The sequence below is a fragment of the Tympanuchus pallidicinctus genome, unplaced genomic scaffold (genome assembly GCF_026119805.1).
Source record: "Tympanuchus pallidicinctus isolate F22 unplaced genomic scaffold, pur_lepc_1.0 scaffold13, whole genome shotgun sequence".
Classification (NCBI taxonomy): Eukaryota; Metazoa; Chordata; class Aves; order Galliformes; family Phasianidae; genus Tympanuchus; species Tympanuchus pallidicinctus.
The window spans coordinates 17,249,447-17,274,966 of NW_026294648.1; the positions used below are offsets into that span (position 1 = coordinate 17,249,447).

The following is a 25,520-nucleotide window of genomic DNA, read 5'->3' on the forward strand; positions in this document are numbered from 1 at the left end:
GCGGACACCGGGGGACGGACGGCTACACCGAGCGTGCAACAACGCGCTGCCATCCTCCGGGCTCCCCGCACATCACCATTGAAGGAGCTAAAGCCCCCAGGGCGCCCACCCACCCCAGTATCCCAGCTCCACCACTTTCTACACGGACTGGAAGCACTCTCCTTCACGCTGCCACCTGGATTGCAGTGACCAAAGCACGGAGACAGGAGGGGAACGCGGGGCTCCTTATGTCACAGCAGAAGGAAAAGCGTAGGGGACACAAAAGGAGGTGGCTGGGGCATGGTGCACACCCACAGACCAGCAAGGGAACAAAGGAGCCACCGATGTGGACTTCAGCAAAATTCAGTAATTTATTTATTAACACAGTCAGCAATAAATAGAGGAAAGCCAGGCTGTGGGCCTGGGGGACACCTCTGGGAACAAGGACAAGTTCAGAGCAGAGCCCAGCCCACATGGACCAGCAGAAGGAGAGGCAATGGGGTGACGCTGCCATCCCCACGTCCCACCAGTTTCCGTAGCCATCCCAAGGAAAGCCAGGATTGGGGCTGCAACGGGGGGAGCCCCCAAAATACTCAGGGACAAGATGGCTTGGGGCGCGTGGGACTGAGTCCTATGGGTGCAGGTGACAGCATGGAGACACGCTCTCCACCAGCTTCATGCTCCAGCCCCCACAATAGACAGCAGTGCAGGACAGAGGGATGCTAAGGGCAGGCTCCCACCTTTAAAATCCTACATAATTTTTTTTTATATATAAGTTTTCCATAAAACTGTAAAACTTTCCCTCAGAGCATCGCACCAGAGTGGAGACAAATCCCTCCCCATCAAAGCAAAACAAAAAAAAAAAAACCCACAAAAAAGCACAACCAACCACCCACCGAGCATCAAAATACATCCAAAAAAAAAAAAGAATCCAGCACCGGGCACAGGTTACCGGCAGGTGCAGGACTCTGCGATCATGTTCTCATACTCCTTGTAGAGGATGCTGCCATCATGCTGGATCATCAGGACGCTGATGGGGCTGTAGCGGTAGGGGACGCAGGAGGGTCGGGGGACGCTGGCATCCACCAGCTGGTGGACCAAGTTCTGCACCACGGCGTGGTTGGGCGCGTGGTAGCCGTCGCGGAGGAGCCGCGGGCACACTCCTTTACAGTAACGTGGGTTGTAGCGATGGGGAGCGATGATCCAATGGTCCCAACCCAACTGGGCAAAGCTGACGGGGAAGGAGCGCAGGGAGCAATCGCTTTTGTCCCCTCCGGCATCCCGTAGGGAGCTGGGCAGGTCGTGGAGAAGCGTCCCTGCCTCACGTCGGCTGCGCTGAGGCTCCGGTAGCGTCCCGCTGCGGGTGTCATTGAGGAAGAGGAGGAGGAAAGGGTCTGCAGGGGACGCTGGGTTGGCTGCGGTGGCTCGACCAGCTCGCACGCAGATGTGCCGCAGCGTCAGCGCCCCTCCGGAGCTGCTATTTACTGGGGATAAATAGGGGGTGATGTCTGCTTCGGTCCAGCCGTGGCGGGATGGGGCGGCGGGGCTGAGCAGGACCGCCGGGGCTTTGGCAGCAGGCAGCAGCTCCACGGCACACAGGAGGCGGCCGCGGGGCAGTGGCAGGCTCTGAGGGTAAGCCACGGTGACACGGAGAAGGTGCTCAGCTTCAGGCTGGGCGCCCAGGCGGTAGGTGAGGGGCTGCATGTACCAGCGACCTGCAGGAGGAAAGCAGCTGTCAGCTGGGGCATCACCTCATCCCGCCCCACTGTGCTCAGAACAGGGTGTTGGGGGCCTTGGCAAAGAAAGCTGGGAAGGATCCCATCTCCTGTGCCAGCACTGCAGTGGGAGTGGAGAGCCAGCAGCGCTTGCAGCATGAGCACCAAGTGATGCCCTTGCCCTTGTTGAGCACAAGACTGTGTCTCCAATTAAGAAGAGATCCCATGACCAGATGCTCCACAGGGCATGGCAAGGACCTGAGCAGAAACAGCATCCCCAAACCAAAGAGGACCTCATGGCCAAGTGTTCCACAAGGCACAGAGAGGACCACACAGAACATCTCCAAGCCAGAGAGGGGATCCTAGCACTGCTTCCAAAGGGCACAGTGAGGACATAAGCAGAGACAGCATTACCAAGCCAAGGGGAAAACTATTCACAGGGCATCAGGAGGACCCAAGGAACAACAGAGCAGTGTCTCCAAGCCAAGAGGGACCCCACAGACCCAAGCAGCAGCACTGCCCCCAAGCCAAGGGCGAATCTCACAACCAAGTGCTGCTCCACCAGGGCACAGCACAGACCCAAGCAGCGACTCCAGGACTCAAAACAACCCCGCCAGCTCCACACACCGCATCACCCATTGCCACCACCTTACCTGCCCAGGGCTGTCCTCCACGGGAAGCCGCCTGCACCAGGCGCACGGTGTTGCTGCTCAGACTGCGGCCACGCCGGGGCCGCCCCTCGTGGTCAGCAGCGCGTCGGTACAGCTCCAGCATGTAGCGCAGGGGCTGCCCACTGGCTGCGCCCCCCCTCCAGCCCTGGCTACCTGGCGCTTGCTCCCGCAGAGCTTGCAAGAGGGGCAAGGGGGGGGTCTGGCTCGCAGCCCAGGAAAGCAGCACGGTGAGGAAGAGGAGGGCGGTGAAGGGGCGGAGCAAAGCCATGGTGGGTGACAGGGGGTGAGGTGACAGCAGGATTAGTGGAGCGCTGCGGTCATGCTTCATGTGTTCCCCCCCAGAGGTAAAGCAGAAAGAGGTCCCGGGGTGCTGTCACGCTACAGCACCCATGCCAGAGGATTCAGCTCAGCACAAAGAGAAAAAAGGGTGAAGAGGGGGGGGCTCTGCAAAAAGAGTGCAAGATCAGGGCTAAAACCCAAATCCCCCAAAGCAGGGGGCAAAGCCAGCTGGACAAAAACCTGGCAATGGGAGGGGGGCTTAAAAGTGCCGGGGTGGGGAAGGGGTGCAGTGGGGGGACCAGCTTGCTCAGCCCACCTGCTCCTCACCGGCCTGGTCCAGCAGGATAAGAGGGCTGGGGCCCATGGGACTTTTTAAAGGCATGGTCCTAATTAGGGCTTAAAGGGGCAGGAGCCCCCTGAGAACCACATCTAAGTTCTCCCTCCTCAGTGCCAGCTCTCTGAGGGGTCAGGATGGAGGAAAGAGCACAGTTCTGCCCAGCCTGGGGGGCTCATAGGGGCCAGGTGCCTCAGTTTGCCCTGCTGGGAGGTGGGGTGACGTCCCTGAGCCCAGGGGTGGCGGCACACGTGGATGCAGGGACCCAGAACCCAACAGCACAGAGCACAGCCGGGTGGTACCTGAGCTGTCACCAGGCTCAGCTGTGTCACCTGTGGGGTCCCCTGAGGCACAGCCTTATGGGGGACACCATCCCCAAACCCAGTGACACTCATGCCACCCTGACAGGACATCTCCTTGCCCAAAGTGGGCTCCACGTGATGTGACAGAGAGGGCAAGGAGGGATACAGGACGGGGACCTCCAGCAGTGCCACAGGGACAGTGGGGACATCTGGGAGGGAGGGGTGTCCCAAATCCCGGTGGCGTGGGGACAGCTCGGAGCCGCTGGAGCAGCCGTTTTGGCAAAGAGGCAATGAGTCAGAGCTGCCGGGGGGACGTGGGGTGACATCCCGGGGGACAGGGCGGGGGCCAGACGGCGTTGCGTCACCCATCCCCTCCCAGGCGTGGTAACGGGTGACATTGGGTGGGACGCGGCGGGTTGCGCCCCTCGGTGTCCAGCACAGGCTGCGAGCTGCGCCGTGCCAAGCCAAACTGTGCTGAGCTGTGCCAAGCCCCAGCGCGCCAAGCTCGCTTGTGCGCTGCGCCAAACTGCGCTCAGCTGTGTGCAAACCGTGCCACGCGGGGCTGAACCGTGCCACGGAGGGCTACGCTGTGCCATGTTGTGCCAAACCGAACTGTGCCAAGCGCGATGTGCCATGTGTATGTCTGAGCTGCGCCGTGCCAGTCCTCCTTGTTGTACCGGGACGCTCCGAGCCGCACCGCTCCCATCCCAGCGCAGCGCACGGCTCCGAGCCGTGCCGAGCCGTGCCGGGCGGGGCTGGCTGCGCTCCGCCCCAGCCAGGCGGGCGGTGGGGAGGGGGGGGGGTGTCATTTCCTCCGCCGTGCCGAGCCGTGCCGAGCCGTGCCGGGATGGGGCGGTAGCGGCCATGGAGCGGGCCGAGGGCCGGCCCGGGGCCGTGCAGTTGGTGCATGTGCAGCTTCAGGGCGGCGCGCCGTGGGGCTTCACGCTGCGGGGGGGGCTGGAGCACGGCGAGCCCCTCATCGTCTCCAAGGTAAGATCGGGGGTCCCTTCTCCCCCCCCCCTACGACTCCCTTTCCCCGCTTCCCAGGGCTCCCCCCGGGGGCAGGGAGGGCGGAGCGCAGGGAGCGGGAGGAAATTCCTCCGGCACATCCGTTGGGCTGGCGGGGGGGCGGCCGCCCCCGCACCCCTCCACCCCAAAGGAAGGCGATGCCGGGACGGGGGGGGGGGGGCACCCGTGTCCCCTCTATGCTGCCTCCATATCCTCGAGATGGGACTTTGGGGGAAGTTGGGGTCCCTCCGACCCCGCTCCTGGCCCATCCGCCAAGGGTCCGCGCTGGAGATCGGGGTTTGTCGGCGGGGGCGCTGGCAGCTGCGCTCCCCTTCTGACCCACCCCGCCCTGCAATTGTCCCTCGCTCTGTTGCTGTCCCCACTTTTTTGGGATCGGTTGGCATCGCCCCCGCGGGAGTCGTGCAGCACCCATGGGACACCCCAAATGCATGGCAGGGGGTCAGCCCCGTCCCCTTCGCTCGTGCCCCCCCAGTTTGTCCCTCCCAATGTACCCAGGGCCATCCCGCCCCGCTGCAGCGTGGTCTGGCCGGGGGAGCTGGAAAAGTGGCTCCTGTCCCTGCCCTGTGCCCCAGGGGTGTCACCGCGGGGCTGAGAGCCACTGTGCCCCGAGTCTGGATCGGGACCCCGGGGACGCGTCCTGCTGCTGCGGGAATCGAGAGGGGGGGTCCTCGCCGTGCCGGCCCCCGCCACCGCCGCGTGTGCAGTGCAGACAAAGGGGGCTTGTTCCAGCGCTCTGTGCATTCAGTGAGGGTCCCCCGGGGCGCCCGCAGCCGGCCGAGGAGCGTGCGTGCCGGCGGAATGGGGGGCCCCGGGCCCCCACGCTGGAGGAAGGATGGAGGGGGTCCGGCCGTGTGGGTCCTGTCCTGCGGTGGGTTCCAGCAGGTATTCCCACCGGCCGACTTGGTGCCACCATCCCGGACCGGAGTGAACGCTGCGGTTCGGCTGCCCGGCACCGCGGGTGCTGCGCTGCCTGTTGGTCCCCCAGCTCTGCCCCTGGGGGTGCCAGGGAGCGGCGGGGGGCCCCCGGCAGTGGGGCTGGCAGCCACCCAGGCGGGCGCTGAGGGCGCTGTGCGCAGAGCCCGTTCCTCTGCCGGGCAGGGTGGGGAGCCCGCGGGCAGGGTGGGCGGCTGGCGGTGGCGTGTCACCCCATAGGTGGCTTTGGGGTCCCCGTGGAGCCCTCCGGGAAAGGGTGCAGAGCCCCGTGCTGGCTGTTTTACCCTTAAACCCGCAGGCGGGCAGCAGAGCAGCATCCTTACGGGGCTGGGAATGAAGCCCCTATGGGTGACTGGCACAAAGAGAACTTGTGCTGCCCGCGCCCGCAGGGGAATCTGCTGGGACGGGACATTTTTCTTCCCCCTCCTCCTTTCCCTCTGCCCTTTCTTAGCTCAGAATTTCATGTGACTGGGGCGGACACCGCGGATCCCTTGCATTCACAGCAGGGTGCTCGGGCCGAAGGCACCATTGGAGTGTAGGGGGCAGCTTTTGGGATGGTGCTGCCCTGATGCCTGTCTCTCACCCAGGTGGAGGACGGGGGGAAGGCAGCACTGTCCCGGAGGCTGCAGCCCGGCGATGAGCTGGTGAACATCAGCGGGACCCCCCTGTACGGCTCCCGCCAGGAAGCCCTCATCCTCATCAAGGGCTCTTACCGCACCCTCAAGATGATCGTCCGCAGGTTGGCACGGGGATGGGGAGGGGGCTCTGGGTGTGGGGTGACCCCTAGCATCACTCCTGGTCCCTGCAGTGGGGTGGGCAGATCCCAGCCTGGTGTCCCTTGCTCACCGCCCCCTCTCTGGGCGGTATCTCCGAGCTCTCCCTTCCTGCTTGCCTGGGGAAGGAAGGAGAGGCAGTGCCGGCCCCCCCCAACCTCCCCTGCAGCCACTCTGCCGGCTGCTCCCAGCCGGGCTGCAGCGCTGGGGGGCACAGAGGGTCCTGGGCCGTGCCGCCACTGGGGCGCAGCCTCATCCATGGTGAGTTTGAGGGTGTCAGGGGGTGGGGTAAGGGACCCCCGTGCCCTCTCCTCAGACTCCATTGCCTTCATGCCAAGCCCTGGGGAGTGGGACAGCCCCTATGGATGCTGGGGCTGGCAGATGGCATTTGTGGAGTGCAGGGAGTGGCATCAGCCCTGCTATCCATATGGGAACACTTAGGAGGGACTGGGATGGGGGGCACAGAGGTGTCCCCACTGTCCCTTCAACAGGGTCCAGCAGCTGAAGCCAAGAGGGCTGAGCTTGTTCTGGGCATGGGAGGAGAATGCTCAGCCGTGCCCTGTGCCAGAACCCTGTGTGCCATACCTGGGACCCCTGTGGTCCCCCCCCATCACTGCTGTCCCCCTTAGATGGGCGCTGGCCTGGGGGTGTGGGGGTGGGCAGGAAACCCCATAGGAAGTGACTTCAGCCCCGGTTCCTCGGCCCAGCTTCCTCCCCATTCTTGTCCTCTCCCGCTGTTGCTCTTGGCAAGGAGGAGCGTGCCCGTCCTCCGGCCCCATTCCTGGCACATGGCCAAGCTCGCCGAAATCCGCCCCGACGCCCCGGCCATGCACTGCCCCCCCGATGCCTTCAGCCTCTCCTGGCCCTCGGGTTGTGATGTCAGGTGAGAAAACACGGAGGGGTCCCAACTAGGGGGAGGATGGGGAGGGGGTCCCCAAGCTGCCCCACAACGCCGGTTCGCCACTGCCCTGTTTACTGCTGGCAGGAAGGGGTGGTGGCTGTGCCGGAGGCAGCCAGGAGGTGACGAGTCCCGGTGCCACGCATTCCCCATGTCCCCTGGGCAGCCGTTGTGCTGACTTGAACCTGGGGGTTGTATGCTCCCTTTCGGGGACACTGACGGCACCGTGACGCTGCCGGCAGCGAGCTGTCCCTGCAGTGGAACCCGCTGTCCCGGCACTGCAGCACGGACCGGAGCAGCTCCATCGGGAGCATGGAGAGCCTGGATCAGCCCGGCCACACTTACTACGAGGGCACCCCATCGCCTGTTGAGCACCACAGCAAGCGAGACTCAGCCTACAGCTCCTTCTCAGCCAGCTCCAACACCTCAGACTGCGCCTTATCCCTGCGCCCTGAGGACGCCGCCGGCCCTGAGGGTCCCTGCAAGCCCCCAGACCCACGCTACCTGCAGACAGGCGCTGAAGGAGCGGAAACGAGGCACACGGCTCGGCACCCCGTGCCCCCGCAGCCCCCGGTGCGCAGGGACAGCCTGCGGGCATCCCCAGCCAGCAGCACGGACCGCCGCCGCGTGTCGGTGCCCCCCGCCCCGCTGCACGCCCAGGGGAGGTGGATCTCCGACACTTTCCTGTGCCAGCGGGACAAAGAAGGCGAGGGGAGCAGCGGGAGGATGCCGGCAACGTGTCCCCCCAGGGAGCACCTCTCCGCCGATCAGTACTACATGCTGAGCTCCCACCCTGACCGCTGCGCTGGGGACGGCGGGGATCGGTCCTACCCAGAGAGCAGCACGCACCGTGTGCCAGATGCAGGGATGGAGACGGCGGGGGACCCCGTGCTGCTGTCCCCTCTGCAAGGCCATCGTCACAGCGCGCCTGAGCAGCTGCTGGCCTCCCAGCTCCGCGCTCTCCACGTGAGCGCCGGCAGCGGGCGGGCATCTCCTGCGTCTCCGGCACCTGATAACCACCACTGGACCACATCCCCACTGCACGCCGAGCCCCGCGGGCCAGGAGGGCTCAGCCCCGCACCCAGCACCGAGGGCCTGGCCGAGGAGCAGCGGGCAGGGGGTCGGCGTGGTGGGGGTCCCCCAAACCGCTCAGCTCACTTTCGGCGCCGCAGCGAACGCTTCGCCACCAACCTGCGTAACGAGATCCAGCGGCGCAAAGCTCAGCTGCAAAAGAGCCGGGGACCCGGAGCGCAACCCCGGGGCGAGGAGCCCGTGGAGGAGGCAGAGGAACCCACAGAGGGCTCACCAAGCCCTGCACCCAGCGAGGACGGTAGGAGCTGCGTGGGTGACGCGCTGCCAGGCCCCGAAGTTGAACGAGTGGCACCCAGCCGGGGCCGCTGGCGTTGGTCTCCGGAGCGCAAGCTGCAGCCGCAGCGCTCGCCCAGTCCCCGTGAGCACCAGGGTGCAGAGGAAGCCGTCCTCCTGCCCTTTGCTGACCGCCGCAGATTCTTCGAGGAGAGCAGCCGCCCCACACCCGCCTGGCATGGAAAACCCCAAAAAGCGGCCGAGCCCGACCCTTTCCCAACCGCTGAGCACCGTGACGCTCGCCGCGTATCTGGACCCTACAGCGAGTGCTGCCGGGAGCAGCAGCCCTACTACAAAGTGCTGCCGAGGCACGGCGAGCTGGAGTATCTGCGGGGCTGCCCCTATCCCTATGGAGCTCCCCCTGGGATGCACGAACCTTGCCGCTACTGCACCGGGGAGATGTGCCCGGCGCTGCTGCCCCGCGGCCATGCCTACCGCTGCCACCCATGGGCACGCTGCCCCGACTGCTGCTGCATGCCGCGGGATGAGAGCGGCGCCTGGGCACCCCGAAAGGCCTTTATGCCGGTGAGTGAGCCGTGCTTTGGGGATTTGGGGTTGAGCATCGGGTCCCGGCTTGCTGGATCCTACTTGATTCCTGCCGCCTCTCCGTCCCCACGCAGGAATTTCCCCTGGAGGAGTGGGAACCACCAGCGATAAGCAGGAAAACCAGCCAGTCCATTGGGTGAGCCAGTGTGGGGTTTGGAGGGCTGCAGGCACCACCACGCATGCAAAGGGGTGGGCACGATCGAGGGCTGACTGGATGCTTTTTCTCCCCAGCGAGCTCACCCACTACAAACCAGGCTTCCAGCGGCTCGGCCCCTTCCGGCCCTGCTTTGAGAGCTCCGAGCCCGAGTGGCCGCCCTGCTACCGCACCACGTCCACGCACGACCTGTCCTGGGATGGTGAGCGGCCGCCCCGCTCCCCCGAGCCCCCCCCAGAGCCCCTGCACCGCCCGCTGCGGGGCCGAGCCTTCTCTGAGAGCCACCTCAACCTGGAGCCCTCCAGCCCCCGTGGCCGCAAGGACTTCCTCCGGGTGCAATCAGAGGCTCCGGGTTTACCCAAAAAAAAGGGTCCCCCGCCCCCCCGCCCGCCTCCACCCAACTGGGAGCAGTACAGGTTGCGCCGAGCGTCACAGCATCCCAAAAACGGCTCCGGATCCGGCACGGCCCCACCACCATCCCGTAGCATTGCTGAAGCCGTGCGGCAGCGGACGCGCAGCCTCGCTGCTGAGACCCCCCCTGGCCGCCCCCGTGGGACGCCGGAACCCGAAGCTGAGCTCTGCAGGTGGGCGCTGTGGGGACCCCAGGGCCACCTCCTCACTTTTGGGGATTGGGGACCGCACCGTCCTTTGGAGGATGGTGTCAGCATCTCCGTCACTTGGTTTGGGTGGGACGCAGGGGGTTCCCTTGTGGGGGGTTTGCAGATGGGGAGGGTGTCCCTGACCTCTCCGTTCCCTCCCTGCATGTCCCCGTGCGGTGATGTTCCCACCACTGTGTCCACAGGGTCAGGGAAGAGTGCTCAATATCGAAGGACCCCTGGGAACAGGAGGACCCCCCCCAAAGGCTCAGCAGGGGCCGGGAGCGGGGCTGGTCCAGCGAGTGCCCTCTGCCCACTCCCAGCCCCATGGGCACTCCAGGGAGACCCCATTCCCGCAGCCCTGAGGGGTCCAACGCCCGGGGAGGGCGGCCCCAACCCCGCCGCATGAATTCAGAGGAGTTGCTGTGGGACGTGGCGGGCAGGGATCGCTCCTTGGCCGGCATCTTGGTGTCCCCTCCGGTCACCACTGCCACCGTTATGGGCGAGCTGCTGGCAGCAGGGGATCGCCAGGCGTGGAGGGAGCGGATCCAGCAGGATTGGCACCAGGAGCCACAGGACAGGTAGGGATGGCAGCCCGTGTCTCCTGGGAGCGTGGGGATGGTGGAGTCCCTATCACTGAGTCCCTGTGCCCACAGGCAGGGCTTCGAGCCCATCTCGCCTCCCTCCGGGGCCGCCGGCAGCCCCCCCTCCTACGCAGCATATTATGGCAAAGCTGAGCTGCTGGGCAAGGTGAAGGAGCTGCCGGAGGTGGCGGAGGGGAGCTCAGAGGAGGAGGAGGAGTTGGAGCGGGAGCTGGTGGAGAAAAAGGTAACGGGGATGGGGGTTTCTTGGTGGAGGATGCTGGCTGCACTGCTCCACTCGTGCAGGAATGCTGGCTGCGGGGTGCAAAGATCTGTGCAAGGATGTTGGTTGCATCCCTTCACTCTGCAAGGCTGCTCCTCATCCATGCATGGATTCTGGCTGCATGCCTCTGTCCATGCAAGGATGGGAGCTGCATGCCTTCATCCATGCAGCGATGCCAGCTGCATGTCTCCATCTGTACAAAGATGCCGGCTGCATGCTTCCATCCATGCAATAATGCTTGCTGCATCCCTGATCTATGCAAGAGTGCTGACTGCACAGCTCCATCCACGTGCCGGCATCCCTGTTCCCCATTGTTGGTCCCCAAACCCATCTGTCCCCGTCCCCCTGACAGCTGCAGCTGGTGGAGAGCCTGAGCCGCAAGCTGGCGGTGCTGCGGGAGGCGCAGCGGGGCCTGCAGGACGACATCAGCGCCAACGGGGCGCTGGGCGAGGAGGTGGCGGCCCGCCTGCAGGCGCTCTGCACGCCGGGCGAGTTCGACAAGTACCGCCTCTTTGTGGGGGACCTGGACAAGGTGGTCAACCTGCTGCTGTCCCTTTCGGGCCGCCTGGCGCGGGTGGAGAACGCGCTGAGCGCTCTGGGGCCGCACGCCGCCTCCGAGGATAAGGTGTGCAATAGGAGCGGCGGTGGCACATGGGGTCGGGCTGCGGCGGCGCCGTAGGATTCATGTTTTGGGTGTCGCCTGCAGGTGGCCCTGCGGGAGAAGCAGCGGCTGCTGGCGGCGCAGCTGGAGGACGCCAAGGAGCTGCGGGAGCACGTGGGGCGGCGGGAGGAGGCGGTGGGGGCCATGGTGGCCCGCTATCTGCCCCCCGAGCAGCTGCAGGACTACCGGCACTTCGTCAAGATGAAGTCGGCGCTGACGGCCGAGCAGCGCGAGCTGGATGAGAAGATCAAGCTGGGGCAGGAGCAGCTGCGCTGCCTGCGGGAGAGCCTTGGCCAGGCGCCTACCAGCTGCTAGCCCTGTCCGTCCATCCGTCCATCATCCATCCATCCATCCATCCATCCATCCATCCATCCATCCATCCATCCATCCATCCATCCATCCATCCATCCACCCATCCATCCACCCATCCATCCACCCACCCACCCACCCATCCACCCATCCATCTCGTTTATTTTTTCACATATTTATTCTCCAGGCTGACCGTTTGACACATGGGATGGGTGTCACCGTGTCCCCCGTCCCGCCGTGTGCCTTCAACCCCGTGCCTCAAAGGGTTAAGCCCTCTGTCCTCCCGTCCATCTGTTCTGTCCGGTTCTGTGAGTCCGTCTGGTCTGTCCGGAGGCAGAGGAATGCGGCCTCCTCTTCCTCCCCATTGTGTTGGGAACAATGGCCCCGGTCCCTCGGTTCTGTGTCCCCGTTGCCCATGGGGACACTGAGCAGCAATGTCACCCGCACCGGAAGGGAAGAATATGGGGAAAAAATTCCCCCAAGGACAAACCGGGGCTCCCGTCCCCAAATCTGCCTGCGCCGCGGTGTCCCCAAACAGCACTTAGTCCCTCTGCCTCCATCTGTCCCTACTGTCCGTCTGTCCCCTCCACGCTCATTTTGCACAGGGGTTCTGCAGGAGGGGGGACGTGGGGAACATTTTGGGGTGCCGTGCACGGGGTCACTGCTAGGACCAAAGAGTGCTGTCCCCCCGGAGAGGGGACGCGGTGCCCTGGTGCCTGTCACACACTAAAGGAGCAGCAGCCGCTGCACGACCGTCCCACGGTGTCCTGCGTGTTTTGTCACCGCGTCCCCAGATGTCCTCAATGTCGCCGGGCTGACGTGGGGACAGCGGCCCCGGGGGGGGGGGGGTCGAGGTGGGCTGGGGGGGTCGCGGTGTCCCCAAGCTGCGAGGGCAGCGCTGGCCGCTGGGTGGCACCCGCGGGGAGATGTCACGCGTGGGGCGGTGCGTGGGGAGGAAACGCGGAGGGGGCGGGCGGCTGGGCGCGCGTGGGTGAGAGCAGGTGAGCGGGGCTCAGAGCGCAGCCGAACGCAACGCACGGCCGTACGGGTGAGCGAGCACACGCGAGTGGGTGCGTGGACACGCGTGTGAGCATCCGCACGGACACACGGCCGGTCGCGTGGGGGCACGCGCGGGGAGAAAAGTGAGCGGATGCACACGCGTGCGCACGCAGCCAGGTGAACGGACGCACAGGCGAGTGCGCGCTCACACGTGAACGCGTGCACGAGCGTGCACGCACAGGTGAATGGATGCACACGCACGTGCCCGGCACCTCCCCGCGCTCCCCACGCCCGTGCACGCGTGGGGGGATGCGGATCCCCGCGCTCCCACGCGCGTCCCCCTCCGCCTCCCCAACTCCACGCGCCCCGCTCCACGTGGGCGGTGCACACGCATGTGCGCGGCGCCGCGTGTGCGCGCGTGCTCGGGGCCGCGCGTGGGCCGCCCGCGCGCGGCGCAGCGCAGCGCAGCAGAGCGGCGGAGCGGCAGAGCGGCAGCCGGTGCAGGCTGGGGCTTGCAGCGCAGGGGCTGGGCCGGGGCTGCCGTGCAGAGGCGTCGTGCTGGGGGGGGCCGGGGGGTGCACAGCGTCCTTGCGCCGGCATCGGCATCGGCGGCGGCTGCAAAGGTGCGTGCCGTGGGTTTTTAAATGGGGGGGAGGTGGATGGGGTTGGGGGGGGGAGCGGTTCGGGTGCGCGGATCTGCGGTTGGATTGAGAGGGGGGAGAACGGTGGGGGGGCTGCACTGCGGTGCTGCTGCTTTGGTCCCCCCCTCCCCCTTCCCCCCATCCCATCATAAATCGGCAGCCCACGCTTGGTGTTCGGAGGGGAGGAGGCAGAGCATGTGGGGGAGGTGGGGGGCTGCAGTGGGTGCCCCGTGGTGCAGCCAGGTGGGTGCCCCCCCCACGCACACTCCATACGGGGAGCCCCCATCTCACCTTAGAAGCTCCTCATCACTTCCTGAGGTGGGAGAGCCCCCTCCTTTCCCCCCATCACACCCCAGGGACAGGCACCCATGGGTGAGGGGGGGGGGGGGGGGCGGAGGGGGGAGGCAGCACCTCAACGTCACCGGGGGGGACCAAGCAATGGGGCACCAAAATGAGGAAAAACGTTACAGGGAATGGGAGAAGTTGTGCACCCCAATGGCACCGTCCCCATGGATTCCCACCTCGCGGGGGCTCTGTGCCCCATTTCAGGGCTCCATCTCCCCACCTCAGGGCTGTCCCCCCCCTCCACCCCCCTGAAGATGGCCGAGAAGCTGGTGGCCGGCGACCTGTTCCTGCGGCAGGCACGGGAATCCGTGTCATCCCTGGACTCGGACAAGCTGTCCCCTGTGTCCCCCGAGGCGGGCGGTGAGGAATCGTCAGACAGCGAGGGCGAGCAGGAGGGCAGCACCCACAAACTCATCCGGAAGGTGTCCACCTCGGGCCAGATGCGGAGCAAGGTGAGGGGACCCCCACCTCCTGTCAGCCCCGATCCCAAATCTTTGTTTTATTTCCTCCCCGCCGTGGTTACGGGTTGGCAGCTTGCGTGTGGCGTGACGGTTTGGTAGGTCCGATGGAAATATGGGGTGCTGCTATGGGGACAGGAGGCCGGTGTGGGTCTGGGGGTGGCAGAGCCCCCGGTGCTGTTTGGGATCGCTGGCTCTGTGCTGTGCGTGGTGGTGTTGTGGGGTCCTCTTGTCCCCCTGGCTGGGTGGCAGCATCTGGCACTTCACCATGCAGGAGGCAGTGCTGGAAAGGGAGCACGTATGGCATCCAGCGTGGCCGCCATGCAGCCAAACGGGGGGGGCAGCACCCCACAGTCCTAATTAGCACAGAGTTAATAAGGGAGAACCCAGTGGTTCCCGAGAGATGCCTGGTTTAGCAGCGAGGAGGGGAGACCTATTTTTGGGTGTCCTCAGCCATCCCTGCTGCTGATAACAGGGGGCTACTGAGGTTTCAGGGTTTCCACCCCACCTCTTGGGGTTCGGCGTGCCCCCATATGGTGCTGATGTCTCTCCTGGGGACAGGACAGGGCAGATGTCCCATCCCCATCCGTTCTGCGTCCACCCCCATCAGCGTGCACCCCAATTGCCAAAGCCCTGCCTCCACCCCCGTCCATCCCAGCCCCCCGTCCCCCACAACCCCAACTCGTGGGCTGTAATTGCGGGGCTCCCCGTGGGGCGCTTTGTGCCGGCCCTGGCGCGGAGGCGTTGAGGCCATTGTGCTCAGTGACAATGACAGCTGCCAGGCGCAGGTGCCCCTGCAGGGCTGAATGGCCCCAGTACAGGAGGGGGGTTGCTGCCACCCCCTCCTCCTCCTCCTCCTCCTCCTCATTGGGGCTGAGGGCTGCCGGTTCCCTGGAGAGCTGTGGGCATCAATGGGAAACTGGGGAGGGGAACGTCCCCCACCACTGGCAGAGCAGTCCTGGGGTGTCACCTGCTGGAGTAACCCAGGGGACAGCACTGGTGGCGCTGGGCTGAGAAGTGTCACCGCAGAGGTGCTGGGCTGCAAATCATCTCTGAGAGCTGCTGGCAGCTGCCTGTTTTCTTTGGGGTCCCCCTGTGTGCTTGAGGCAGCTCTATGTGCCCTTGCTCACTTTGGGGGTCCCTCTTTGTGCTTTGGGGCCCCCTGTGTTCTTTAGGGGATCGCTTGCAGGCCCTTAGGTCCCCCGTGCCTCTTGGGGTTCTCTGCATGCTCATAAGTCAGCTGCATGCTTTGGGGACCCTCTATATGATTTGCACTCCCCCTCATGCCTTGGAGTCTTCTGCATGCTTTGGAGTCCCCCTGCATGCTCTGAGGTCACCTTGGGGCCTCCTTGTGTGCTTCCGGGTCCCCCTGCATGCTTTGGGGGGCCACTATGTGCTTTGGGGTCCTTCTGCACGCCGTGAGGTCCTTTGTGTTCTTTGGGGCTGCCCCACCTGCTTTGGGGTCCCCGGTGTTCTTGGGGATCATGACATCCCCTGTACGCTTTGCAGTCCTCCTGTACACTTCGGGGTCCCCTGCGTGCTCTGAGTTCCCCCCATGGAGACACCCTGATCCCCCCCTTGGAGCTCCATTGGTCAGCTCACAGGGACATCATCTCAGGTTCACGGGATACCATCGGCACCAGAGCCCATCCGTGCCCCAGTGCCCCACATTGCTCCCAGCCTGCAGGGACGTGAGGGGACGGGGTGGCAGTGCCTGGGCCACCGAGATAGCCTGTTGCCAGCAGCCGGATGTCTGCGGGGTGCCTCACCCCGACGCATTTTCCGTTCTGCACTCACTGCATCGCCATCCCCCATTAATTCTGCAGCCCCTTTTCAGGCACAGGCACTGAAACCTTGCAGGGGTTCCCACAGCGCCGGGGTTTGAGGGCTGCAAGGCTGCAGGGCACGGCGTTGGGGTGCACGGCTGGGGCCGAGCCCGGAAGGGCCCGTCGTGTTGCACAGCTGATAAGGTTTGCAGCCGCCCGCAGCCCCAACCCTACTGGCGTTCTGGTGGTGCGGGGTCAGACCCAGCGGATCCCTCTGCGTGCCCATGGGGTGATGCTGGTGAGATGCAGGTTGGTGCTGTGATGCGTGCCGAGCCCCCTCTCCTCCTCTTTCTTTTGGGGCTTTTTGCTCCGATTTGGGGTGTTTCGACTTGGGGGTGAGGATTGGAAAGGGCTCTGCTTTTCGGGTTGAGCAGCCGGGTCACATCCTGCCCGAGCCCTGCATCGCTCAGAGCTGCTCCCGCTGCGGTGCTGGCACCCGCCCTGCAGGATCGTGCTGCCCGCCTGGCCCCCAGCCACGCTGAGCTGGGCTGCAGTGCTGGCTCCGACCCCGCTGTGCCTGCACCATGCTGCAACCCCTGCTTCCGAGCATCAGGATCCCCCCGTTCCCTCCCTGCTCCTTCCCACCCAGAGCCCCCTGCATCCCCCTGCACACCAGGAGGTCCCTATGTGTTGTGCTTCTCATTATTAGGAGCTCACCGTGTCCCCTTACTTCTCCCCCCACCAGGAGCCCCCCAACATCTCCCCATATCCCCCACTCCTCACCATTACAACTTCCCACAGTCCAACGTGCCTTCCTGTCATAAAGCCCCCCATGTCTCCCTGCTCCTCACCGCCAGGATCCCCCCATGCCCCTCTCCTCACATCACCGTAACACCCCGTGTCCCTCCATCACCACCCCAAGCCCCCTGCACCCCCATACCCATCACCATCAGGATTCTCCGATGTTCCCTCATCATCACCGTGCATCCTCCTGTCCCCGTGATCATTATTGCCATCCCATATCACTTGGTGGGGGTCCTGGGAGCTGATGTCCCCATGTCCCCACAGAAGAGTGTGAAGGAGGGGCTGCTGCTGAAACAGACGAGCTCCTTCCAGAGGTGGAAGCGGAGATACTTCAAGCTGCGAGGCCGGACTCTCTATTATGCCAAGGATGCTAAGGTGGGCCGGGGGGGTTCTGAGCCCCCGCTGAGCTGAGTTTGGGTTTGCAGCAGTACTGAGCCCTGCTTTGTTCCCACAGTCCCTGATCTTTGATGAGGTGGATCTGTCTGACGCCAGCGTGGCTGAGACCAGCACCAAGAACATTAACAACAGCTTCACAGTGAGGCGGAGGCTTTCTGTGGGGTTTGGGCGAGCTGTCGTGGGGTTTGGGTGGGCTGCCATGGGGTTCAGGTGGGTTGCCGTGGGGTTCGGCTCTCTGTGGGGTGGCCTTGCGATGGGCTGTGGCACTGTGGCTCGTCGCAGGTGATCACGCCGTTCCGCAAGCTCATCCTATGTGCCGAGAACCGTAAAGAGATGGAGGACTGGATCGGGGCCCTGAAGTCAGTGCAGAAGTGGGAGATCCACGAGGTGGGATGGCTGTGGGGTCAGGCAGTGGGTCCCCATGGCTGGCAGAGCCGTGATGACGGGCTACTGGGAGGGTCTGTCGGGATATCGGGATGCTGGGGTGGACCAAAGGGACTGTGAGATGCTGGGATGCTGAAATAGCGGGATGCTGGGAAGGACTGCAGGGATGTTGTGTTGTCGGGAAGGATGGCTGGGATAGCAGGATGCTGGGAAGGATCACTGGGATGTGGGGGGGCCCAGGGAGTCACAGGGCCGTGGCTGCAGCTGGGCTGTGCCCCACAGGCCACGCAGTTCAACATGGAACACTTCTCGGGCATGCACAACTGGTACGCCTGCTCCCATGCCAGACCCACCTTCTGCAACGTGTGCCGCGAGGCGCTCTCAGGGGTCACCTCCCACGGCCTCTCCTGTGAAGGTGGGCACCCAGGGGTTCCCTGGGCCCTATGGGGGGAAGGGGAGAGGGGAAAGGTGGGGTCAGGGGCCGTCCTCGCCCCTCACCCGCTCTTCCATACCCCACAAGTGTGCAAGTTCAAAGCGCACAAGCGCTGCGCCGTCAGAGCCACCAACAACTGCAAGTGGACCACGCTGGCGTCCATCGGCAGCGAGATCATCGAGGACGAGGACGGGGTGAGCATCCCCACCGCGGGGCCGCCGTCACTGGGCACGACGTGGGGACTGACTGCTGTCCCTGCCCGCAGGTGGCCATGCCCCACCAGTGGCTGGAGGGCAACCTGCCCGTGAGCGCGCGCTGTGCCGTCTGCGACCGGACCTGCGGCAGCGTGCGGAGGCTGCAGGACTGGAGGTGCCTGTGGTGCAAAGCCATTGTAAGGACGTGTGCCCCCTGCATCCCCTGGGGACAGCCAGGCTGTGGGTCGTCCCTCAGCTAACACAAATGCCCCCCAGGTGCACAGCGCCTGCAAGGAGCAGTTCGGCAAGAGGTGCCCCCTGGGGCAGTACAAAGTGTCCATCATCCCACCCACCGCCCTGAACAGCATCGACTCGGATGGTGAGTCGGGAAGGGACGCACCGTGCCGTCAGTAGGTTCCAGAACGAATGCCACCCAGGGATGTTCCCACACCGCTTCCCTCGCCCTGTCTGCTTCCCTATCCGGAGGGGTCCAGCTGGCCTCAGCCAAGCGAAATCTGTTCCTCTCCTCCGGATATTCCTTCTCGTGTTCTTTAATGATTTCCACCGCTCCACTCAGCCGGTGGCTCATCTGCTGCTCGTTACTCATCGAGATGCTGTCAGGGCAACCGTCACGCGGTTCTCCTCCCTCCTCAGAGCCGTGTCTGCTCCATCCAACCCAGGGACTGGGAATGGGGCGGCCGAGGTGTCCCTGAGCCGGCTGCGGGCCAGCCCCGTCCATGCTGTGCTGCAGGCACATCGCATTCCCCATCTCATTTCTTTAAAAGCATGCTGCCGGCTGCCAACCTCCCTGAGTCATCTGCAGAGTTGGGGGGGCAGCCTTTGGCAGTGGCTGTTTTCCAAGGCCACCGAATGCCACTGAATCTGGGTGGGGATTCCCACCTGGTTGTGCTGGGTCGGTCCCTGCAGCGAGGGACGGACCCCTCTGTGCCCATTGCGGTGGCTGCAGCCTGGGGACAGGAGCCAGCCCGCTGACTCACTGTGCCTGCAGGGGCAGTGCTGGAAGAACCAAATTTGGCCTGTGTGCTGCCCTGGCACAGCCTCGCCTGTCCCTGGCCCCATTCCCATCCCCATCCCATCTCCTTCCCCATGTCCATTCCATCCTCATTCCCATCTTCCTCTCATCTCCACTCCTATCCTCGTTCCCATCTCTGTCTCTATCCCAAACCATCTCCCTTCCATCCCCAACCCCATCTCCATGCCCATGCTTTTTCCCATCCCCATCTGATCCCATTCCATCCCATCTATGTCTCATCCTCCTCTCCTTCTCCATTCCCATCCCCATCCCATCTCCTTCCCCATTTCCATTCCATCCTCGTTCCCCATCTCCCTCCTATCCCACCTCATCTTCATTCCATCTCCAACCCCATCTCTCTGCCTTTCCCCATCCCATCCCATCCCATCCCATCCCATCCCATCCCATCCCATCCCATCCCATCCCATCCCATCCCATCCCATCCCATCAACATTCCATCCCCTTTTCCTTCCCCATTCCCATCCCCTTCTCCATCCTTATCACTGTCCACATCTCCATCTCATCCCACCTCTGTGTCCTGCTCCTCCTTTTCCAACCCCTCTGCATTCCCATAGCCCCATGCTTACACCCCCTCCTGCCTGTAGGTCTGGATGCAGTCAGGGCATCTTCTGATCTCCAGAGGTGCCTCCTTCAATGCCTTCAGGGCTGGGGACAGCGCTCATGTCCGTGTGTCCTCACAGGGTTCTGGAAGGCCACCTGTCCCTCCTCCTGCTCCAGTCCCCTCCTGGCTTTCGTCAACTCCAAGAGTGGGGACAACCAGGGCGTCAAGTTCCTGCGCAAATTCAAGCAGTTCCTCAACCCTGCCCAGGTCTTCGACCTCATGAATGGAGGCCCACACCTGGGGTGAGTGCTGGCAGGTGGGTGTCACCTGCAGGAGCCCAGCGGGACCCCACAGCCCCCTCTGCCCCCTTTTTCCAGGCTGCGCCTCTTCCAGAAGTTCTCCACTTTCCGCATCCTGGTGTGCGGTGGCGATGGCAGCGTGGGGTGGGTGCTGTCTGAGATCGATGCTCTGGGGCTGCACAAGCAAGTGAGTGGTGGCAGGGGGACAACGGAGACAATGGGGACAACGGGAACGATGGGGACAGCGGGCTGCCACCTCCCATCTTCATCCCGTGGGGACAACGGGGCTGAGGGACTTCCACTTCCCCATCCTCACCCCCCATGGGGACAGTGAGGATGTGCCCATGGTGATGTCCCCTGCAGCTCTGAGGTGTGGGGTACCCGCAGGGGGGGTTCTGGGCTGAACCCCGTCCTTGTCCTGCAGTGTCAGCTGGGCGTCCTGCCCCTGGGCACTGGTAATGACCTGGCACGGGTGCTGGGCTGGGGCAGCCTCTGCGATGATGATACGCAGCTGCTGCAAATCCTGGAGAAGCTGGAGAGGGCCACCACCAAGATGCTGGACCGGTGAGCTCCGGGGAGACCTGGGCATCCCTGCGTGACAGATGGGGCCAGGGGATTGTGGCATCTCTGCTCTCTGCTTGGCAGGTGGAGCGTGCTGACCTACGAAGCCCCCAAGCAGTCTCCACCAGCCCTGAAGGAGGAGGAGGATGGAGACTCCAACATCCAGGTGGGCACTTGTGGGGACGGGTCCCTGCCACCCTGAAATGATGTTGGATGGGGGATGTTGTGGGAAGGGGGCAACGTGGCATGGGGTGAGCATGGCGGGGCTCGGACTGCTGTGCGTCCCTGTACTGAGGGGATGGACACAGCGCCATGTCCCCATCCTGGCTTGGGACACCCATCCAGCTGTCCTCTCCCCAGGCCCACATCTCCCACTACGCCGACTCCGTTGCCTTCCACCTGGCCAAGATCTTGGAGTCGGACAAGCATTCAGTGGTGATTTCATCTGCAAAGTACGGGGTTGCTGGGGATGGGCTGCTGGGGATGGGTCCCCCCAAGACACCACTGGTCCCATGACTCTCTGACTGCTTCCCTTGTCAGATTCCTCTGCGGCACCGTCAATGATTTCGTGGCTGAAGTTGGCCGTGCCTACAAGAGGGCAACTGAGAACAAACAGGAGGCAGAGCTGATGGCCAGAAAGGTGGGCCTGGGGGTGGTGGGGGGCTGCTGGGGGTGTGCATGCCATAGGGGTGCCCAAGCTCCTGGGGTGCTCAGGAGAGTATGGGATAGTGAGGCACTTGGGGTGCCCAGAGTACCCAGGAAGCTGGGTGCTCAAGTTCTTAGGGTCCCAGGCACTTTGATTGCAAACCCAAATACACAGGATTTCCAGGTAAGCATCTGGTGCCCAGGCACTCAGGGTGTTGAAGGGTGCCCAAGCACTTGGGGTACTCGGGGAAGCATGGGGTGCCCAAATATTCAGGATTTCCAGGCACTTGGGGCGCTCAGAGATGCCCAGCACTTGGGGTACCGAGGTAAGCACGTGGCATCCAGGCGTTTGGGTAGTCGGGCAAGCATGGGATGCTCAAACAACTGGGTACCCAAGCAAACGTGGGGTGTCCAGAACAGCACGGGATTTGGGGTGCCCATCCTTTGGGGTTCCCGTGCCTTGGGGTGCCAGGCAGAGGGCTGAGCGTGTGGCCACCCCACAGTGCGCCATGCTGAATGAGAAGCTGGACTCGCTGGTGAGGGAGCTGACCGAGGAGGCTCAGGCCATCGTGGTCCCCGAGGGGACCCCGCAGGGCACCCCGACCGATGCCAAGGAGCTGGAGAAAGGCGGCTTCGCCCCCAGCCCTGTGCCCCGCATCTTCAAATCCAAGGAGCAGCTGATGCTGCGGGCCAACAGCCTGAAGAAAGCCCTGCGGCAGATCATCGAGCAGGCTGAGAGAGGTGAGGGGGTGGCACGGGGACGAGCCGTGCCTCAGTTTGCCCTCTGAATGTTCATCACTGTGCAATCCCAAAGGAGCATCGTCCCATCTCCAGGGTGATCCAAAGGCTGGGGCAGGCTGGGGCAATGCCCTGGGGCTGGGGGCAGCTGTTGGGATGCAGGGGGGGGGGTGCTCTGGCCCCACCGCTGTGCTGTGTTTGCCCCCCAGCTGTGGATGAGCAGAACAAGCAGACCCAAGCATATCAGGCCACCGTGGTTCCCATCAAGAAGGACAGCTCAGAGGAGCTCAACAAGGAGGAGGAACGGCTCTGTAAGGCTCCCATTTGGCACGCAGCATCTTTTAAGGGGGGCTTCGAGGGGAGCAGTGGGGTGGGCTCACCCAGCAGCCACCTCCAACCCACCCTGCAGGCTCTCGGCGGGAGACGGTGACCTCGGCCACCTCATCCATCCTCCTGGAGCGTCCGGACACCTTTGGCAGCTTACAATTCCCCGAGGATCCCAGTGTGCTGTGAGTTTGGGGTCACCGTGGGGCTCTGTTGGGTTTTTGCTTCGTGTCCTGGTGCCACCCCCGCTGCTTTCAGGCACTTCTCAGAAAAATGTGTCATGAACAACTACTTTGGCATTGGCCTGGATGCCAAGATCTCCCTGGAGTTCAACAACAAGAGGGATGAGCACCCTAAGAAGTGCAGGTTGGCTGAGAGACTCCCCTGGGAAAAGTGTGGGATGTGTGGGTTCCCCCCAGCCCAGCTCCATGGTGCCCATGTGGGGAGGGATTGCTGGGATGGATCACTGGGATGCTGGAAAGGACTACTGTGTTGCCAGGATGCTGGGAAGAGATTGCTGGGAGGGATTGTCAAGGTGCCGGGAAGGATCACAGGGATGCCAGGATGCTGGGAAGGGCCACTGGGATGCCACTGGGACACTGGGAGGGAGCACTGGGATGCTGGAAGGGAATATGGGGATGCCAGCAAAGATGCCAGGATGGACCAAAAGGTTGCTGAAAGGGACCATTAGGATGCAAGGAGGGACCACTGGGAAGAAATTACTGGGATGCCAGGATAGCGGGATGATGGGGAGGAGCACTGGGATACTGAGATAGACTGCTGGGATGCTGGGTGGGATCACTGGGATGCTGTGGGGCCGGTGGCCTTTCACCTCCCCCACGGCACCCCGCAGCAGCCGCACCAAGAACATGATGTGGTACGGGGTGCTGGGCACCAAGGAGCTGCTGCAGCGCACCTACAAGAACCTGGAGCAGCGGGTGCAGCTGGAGGTATGGGGTCAGGGCTGGGAGCGGGGCTGGGGTGGGGGCAGCGGGGTGGCCCCCCAGGCTCAGCCCTCTCTTGCAGTGCGACGGGGTACCCATCTCGCTGCCCAGCCTGCAGGGCATCGCCGTGCTCAACATCCCCAGCTACGCAGGGGGCATCAATTTTTGGGGTGGCACCAAGGAGGACAACGTGAGTGCGAGCTGCGGGGGGGGGGACGGAAAACCTCTCTGTCACTGGGGCAGGGGGCACTGAGCCCAGCGTGGCGGGGCTGTTCCCATGCAGAACTTCGGCGCGCCGTCCTTCGACGACAAGAAGCTGGAGGTGGTGGCTGTGTTTGGCAGCATCCAGATGGCCGTGTCACGGGTCATCAACCTGCAGCACCACCGCATCGCACAGGTAGGGCCGGGGGGAGCCTCGCACAGTGCTGCTCTCTGCCGGCCCCGGTGCCAGCCCTGTCTGCCCCGCAGTGCCGCGTGGTGAAGATCACCATCCGTGGGGATGAGGGCGTCCCGGTGCAGGTGGATGGGGAAGCATGGATCCAACCGCCAGGCGTGATCCGGATCCAGCACAAGAACCGGGCACAGATGCTGACCAGGGACCGGGTGAGCCCTGCGGGATGGGCTGTGGGGCTGTGGGGCGAGCAGGGTTGGGACCTCTGTGCCCCTGCAGGCGTTTGAAAGCACCTTGAAGTCATGGGAGGACAAACAGAAGGGGGAGAGCTACCGTACAGCCGCGCGGCCACGGCTCAGCTCACAGCAGTCCATGGAGTACCTGACCGAGGAGGAGAGCAGCCTGCTGCAGCAGCTGTCACGCGTGGCTGAGACCCTCATTGCCAGGTCAGGATGGGGGCGAGGGGCTGCTGGGGGCACAGGGACACTCTGGCTCCATCCCATCCCTGCTGCAGGATCCGCGAGGCAGCCAAGGCGCACAAAGGCGTGGAGCAGGAGCTGGCACACGCCGTCAATACCAGCACCTCGGCGCTGAGCGATGCGCTTTGCAACAAAGCTGCCGGCACCCCCGAGGTGAGCAGGGTTGGGGGGTCAAATCCCCATCCTGGCAGACCCTTGGCTTTGTGCTCACCCCCCTGTGCCCCCACAGTTTCTCAGCAGGAACGCAGCCGTGGAGGTGGTGCTGAGCATCAAAGCTCTCTATACTGAGACCAGAGCGTTCCTGGAGGGGAAGGCGGTGAGTGTGGGGCTGGGGACCCCCCCGAGCCCTCCAGCCCAGCTGTCCCCCCCGCCAGCAGGTGGCACTGGGGCTGGGGACGGTCCCTGTCCCCCACAGCTGGACTCACCCCTGGAGGAGGAAGCACTGCAAGGCCCCCTAAGCGCATTGGGCCAGGAGCTGCAGCGGCTGTTGGACATCCATTGGCTGGGACCCATCGCCCACCCCAGCGAGGAGGTGGGTGCATAATGGTGGGGGGGGGGGGGGGGGGGGCTGTGTTGGGTGTAAGGGTGGGCTCAGCCCTGTTTCTTGCAGGAGAGTGCCAGCAGTGCCAATAAGGGCAGCTTCAAACTTCGCCTCAACATCCCCAAGCCCAGGAAGGACAAGGCACAGAAGCAAAAGAGCAACAGCGCGCTCCCAGGTAAAAGAGCTGCACGTACAACGGGATGAGAGAAGGAGATGCAGTAGAGCTCAGCCCCACGGGAGGCTGATCGAGCAAAGGGAGATGGTTGGATACTCCATAGAGAAGTGAAAGAGCCCCATAAAGAGGTGGAGGGAACAAGGGGCAGCATCTGCCACACTTGCATTCCAGTGCCCTGCTTCACTTCTGGGGTTTCTCTCCCTTCTAGCGGACAAGTGGGGTGCTGAGGAGGTGGCCGCCTGGCTGGAAACACTTGGGTTAGGGGAATACAGAGAGATTTTTATCCGACACGACATCCAGGGCTCGGAGCTGATCCTGCTGGAGAGGAGAGACCTGAAGGTACCGCAGCCCGTTTCCACCTCCTAGATCTCAGCACAAGAGAGCACTGTGTCCCCCTCCCTCCTTCGACCTCATTGTCCCCTATCAGGGGGGACACAAGGGTGGGGAGGGAGCTGGCCCCAGCCCCTGGTTCACCAGCATCATGCCTGTGCTCCACTCAGGGGAGCAAAGCTTTGCAGCTCCTCTTTCCCCAACCACAGGACCTGGGCATCACCAAAGTCGGCCATATGAAGAGAATCCTGCAAGCCATTAAGGAGCTCAGCAACCCACCCTAGGCTGCCAGGAGCTGGGGGGCCTGGGTCCCTGCTGCCCCCTGTGCGCGCGTGTGTGTGCGTGTGTGTATGGAACCCTCTCCCCCCTCCCCGCTTGCCTTGCTTTGTCTGTTTGTCCCCCCAGCATCCCTGGAGCTGCTGCTTCTCCCTGAGCCTCGGGGGCTGAAGGTGCCGGCGGGTGCAGGGTCACTACAGGAGCCAGGGAGCTGGGCTGCAGTATGGGGCCAAAGCAAAAAGATCTCCCCCTTTCTCTATGTTGGTATTTAAGCTGTGTAAATATTTGGAGAAAAGATATTTATTGCTGCTGCTGGTGTCAAATCACTGCTTGGGGACAGAAAGAAGATGGGACCCGGGCACTGTTCCAGCCCCTCCTTTGTCCCTGCATCCCC

The 25,520-nt window shown here is 63.9% G+C and overlaps 3 protein-coding genes across 7 annotated transcripts; 2 read left to right on the top strand and 1 right to left on the bottom strand.

Annotated features, from left to right (window-relative positions):
* Positions 1–331: 331 nt before the first annotated feature.
* On the bottom strand, positions 332–3,830 carry BMP15 (bone morphogenetic protein 15). The gene is made up of 2 exons (XM_052673473.1): positions 2,348–3,830; positions 332–1,694 (listed from the first exon to the last, which is right to left on the bottom strand). The coding sequence occupies exons 1-2, from the start codon at positions 2,691–2,693 to the stop codon at positions 928–930; spliced, it is 1,113 nt and encodes a 370-aa protein (XP_052529433.1). The 5' UTR covers positions 2,694–3,830; the 3' UTR covers positions 332–927.
* A 268-nt stretch (positions 3,831–4,098) lies between these two features.
* Positions 4,099–11,426, top strand: SHROOM4 (shroom family member 4). Of its 5 annotated transcripts, none has more exons than XM_052673287.1 (10): positions 4,099–4,270; positions 5,830–5,981; positions 6,767–6,898; positions 7,156–8,803; positions 8,899–8,960; positions 9,056–9,562; positions 9,781–10,155; positions 10,231–10,402; positions 10,791–11,063; positions 11,145–11,426. In XM_052673287.1, exons 1-10 carry the CDS (start codon positions 4,145–4,147, stop codon positions 11,412–11,414), a joined length of 3,717 nt encoding a protein of 1,238 aa, XP_052529247.1. In that variant the 5' UTR covers positions 4,099–4,144; the 3' UTR covers positions 11,415–11,426. The 5 variants fall into 5 exon arrangements, with proteins under 5 accessions (XP_052529247.1, XP_052529249.1, XP_052529248.1 ...); XM_052673289.1 differs by having other exon boundaries at positions 10,276–10,402; XM_052673288.1 differs by having other exon boundaries at positions 7,198–8,803.
* A 1,373-nt stretch (positions 11,427–12,799) lies between these two features.
* On the top strand, positions 12,800–25,458 carry DGKK (diacylglycerol kinase kappa). The gene is given in 31 exon segments (XM_052672992.1): positions 12,800–12,858; positions 12,860–12,968; positions 12,970–13,030; positions 13,619–13,845; positions 16,686–16,796; positions 16,876–16,956; positions 17,100–17,204; positions 17,484–17,616; positions 17,722–17,828; positions 17,900–18,025; positions 18,105–18,207; positions 19,563–19,725; positions 19,801–19,909; positions 20,147–20,286; positions 20,368–20,449; positions 20,644–20,735; positions 20,824–20,923; positions 21,432–21,669; positions 21,876–21,977; positions 22,076–22,175; positions 22,249–22,356; positions 22,844–22,940; positions 23,017–23,124; positions 23,218–23,331; positions 23,403–23,537; positions 23,605–23,771; positions 23,840–23,957; positions 24,034–24,336; positions 24,415–24,520; positions 24,729–24,859; positions 25,060–25,458. Coding segments are annotated over 31 exon segments (3,810 nt in total). The 3' UTR covers positions 25,135–25,458.
* The last annotated feature ends 62 nt before the right edge of the window (positions 25,459–25,520 follow it).

What these genes read in the sequence shown, in the direction of transcription:
- BMP15 (XM_052673473.1), bottom strand. Translation starts at nt 2,693, where the DNA reads ATGAAGCATGACCGCAGCGCTCCACTAATCCTGCTGTCACCTCACCCC. An exon ending in TGGAGGACAGCCCTGGGCAG is followed by an intron (nt 1,695 to 2,347) that starts GTAAGGTGGTGG and finishes TTCCTCCTGCAG; the next exon opens with GTCGCTGGTACATGCAGCCC.
- SHROOM4 (XM_052673287.1), top strand. Translation starts at nt 4,145, where the DNA reads ATGGAGCGGGCCGAGGGCCGGCCCGGGGCCGTGCAGTTGGTGCATGTG. An exon ending in CCCGAAAGGCCTTTATGCCG is followed by an intron (nt 8,804 to 8,898) that starts GTGAGTGAGCCG and finishes GTCCCCACGCAG; the next exon opens with GAATTTCCCCTGGAGGAGTG. An exon ending in CCCGAAGCTGAGCTCTGCAG is followed by an intron (nt 9,563 to 9,780) that starts GTGGGCGCTGTG and finishes CTGTGTCCACAG; the next exon opens with GGTCAGGGAAGAGTGCTCAA.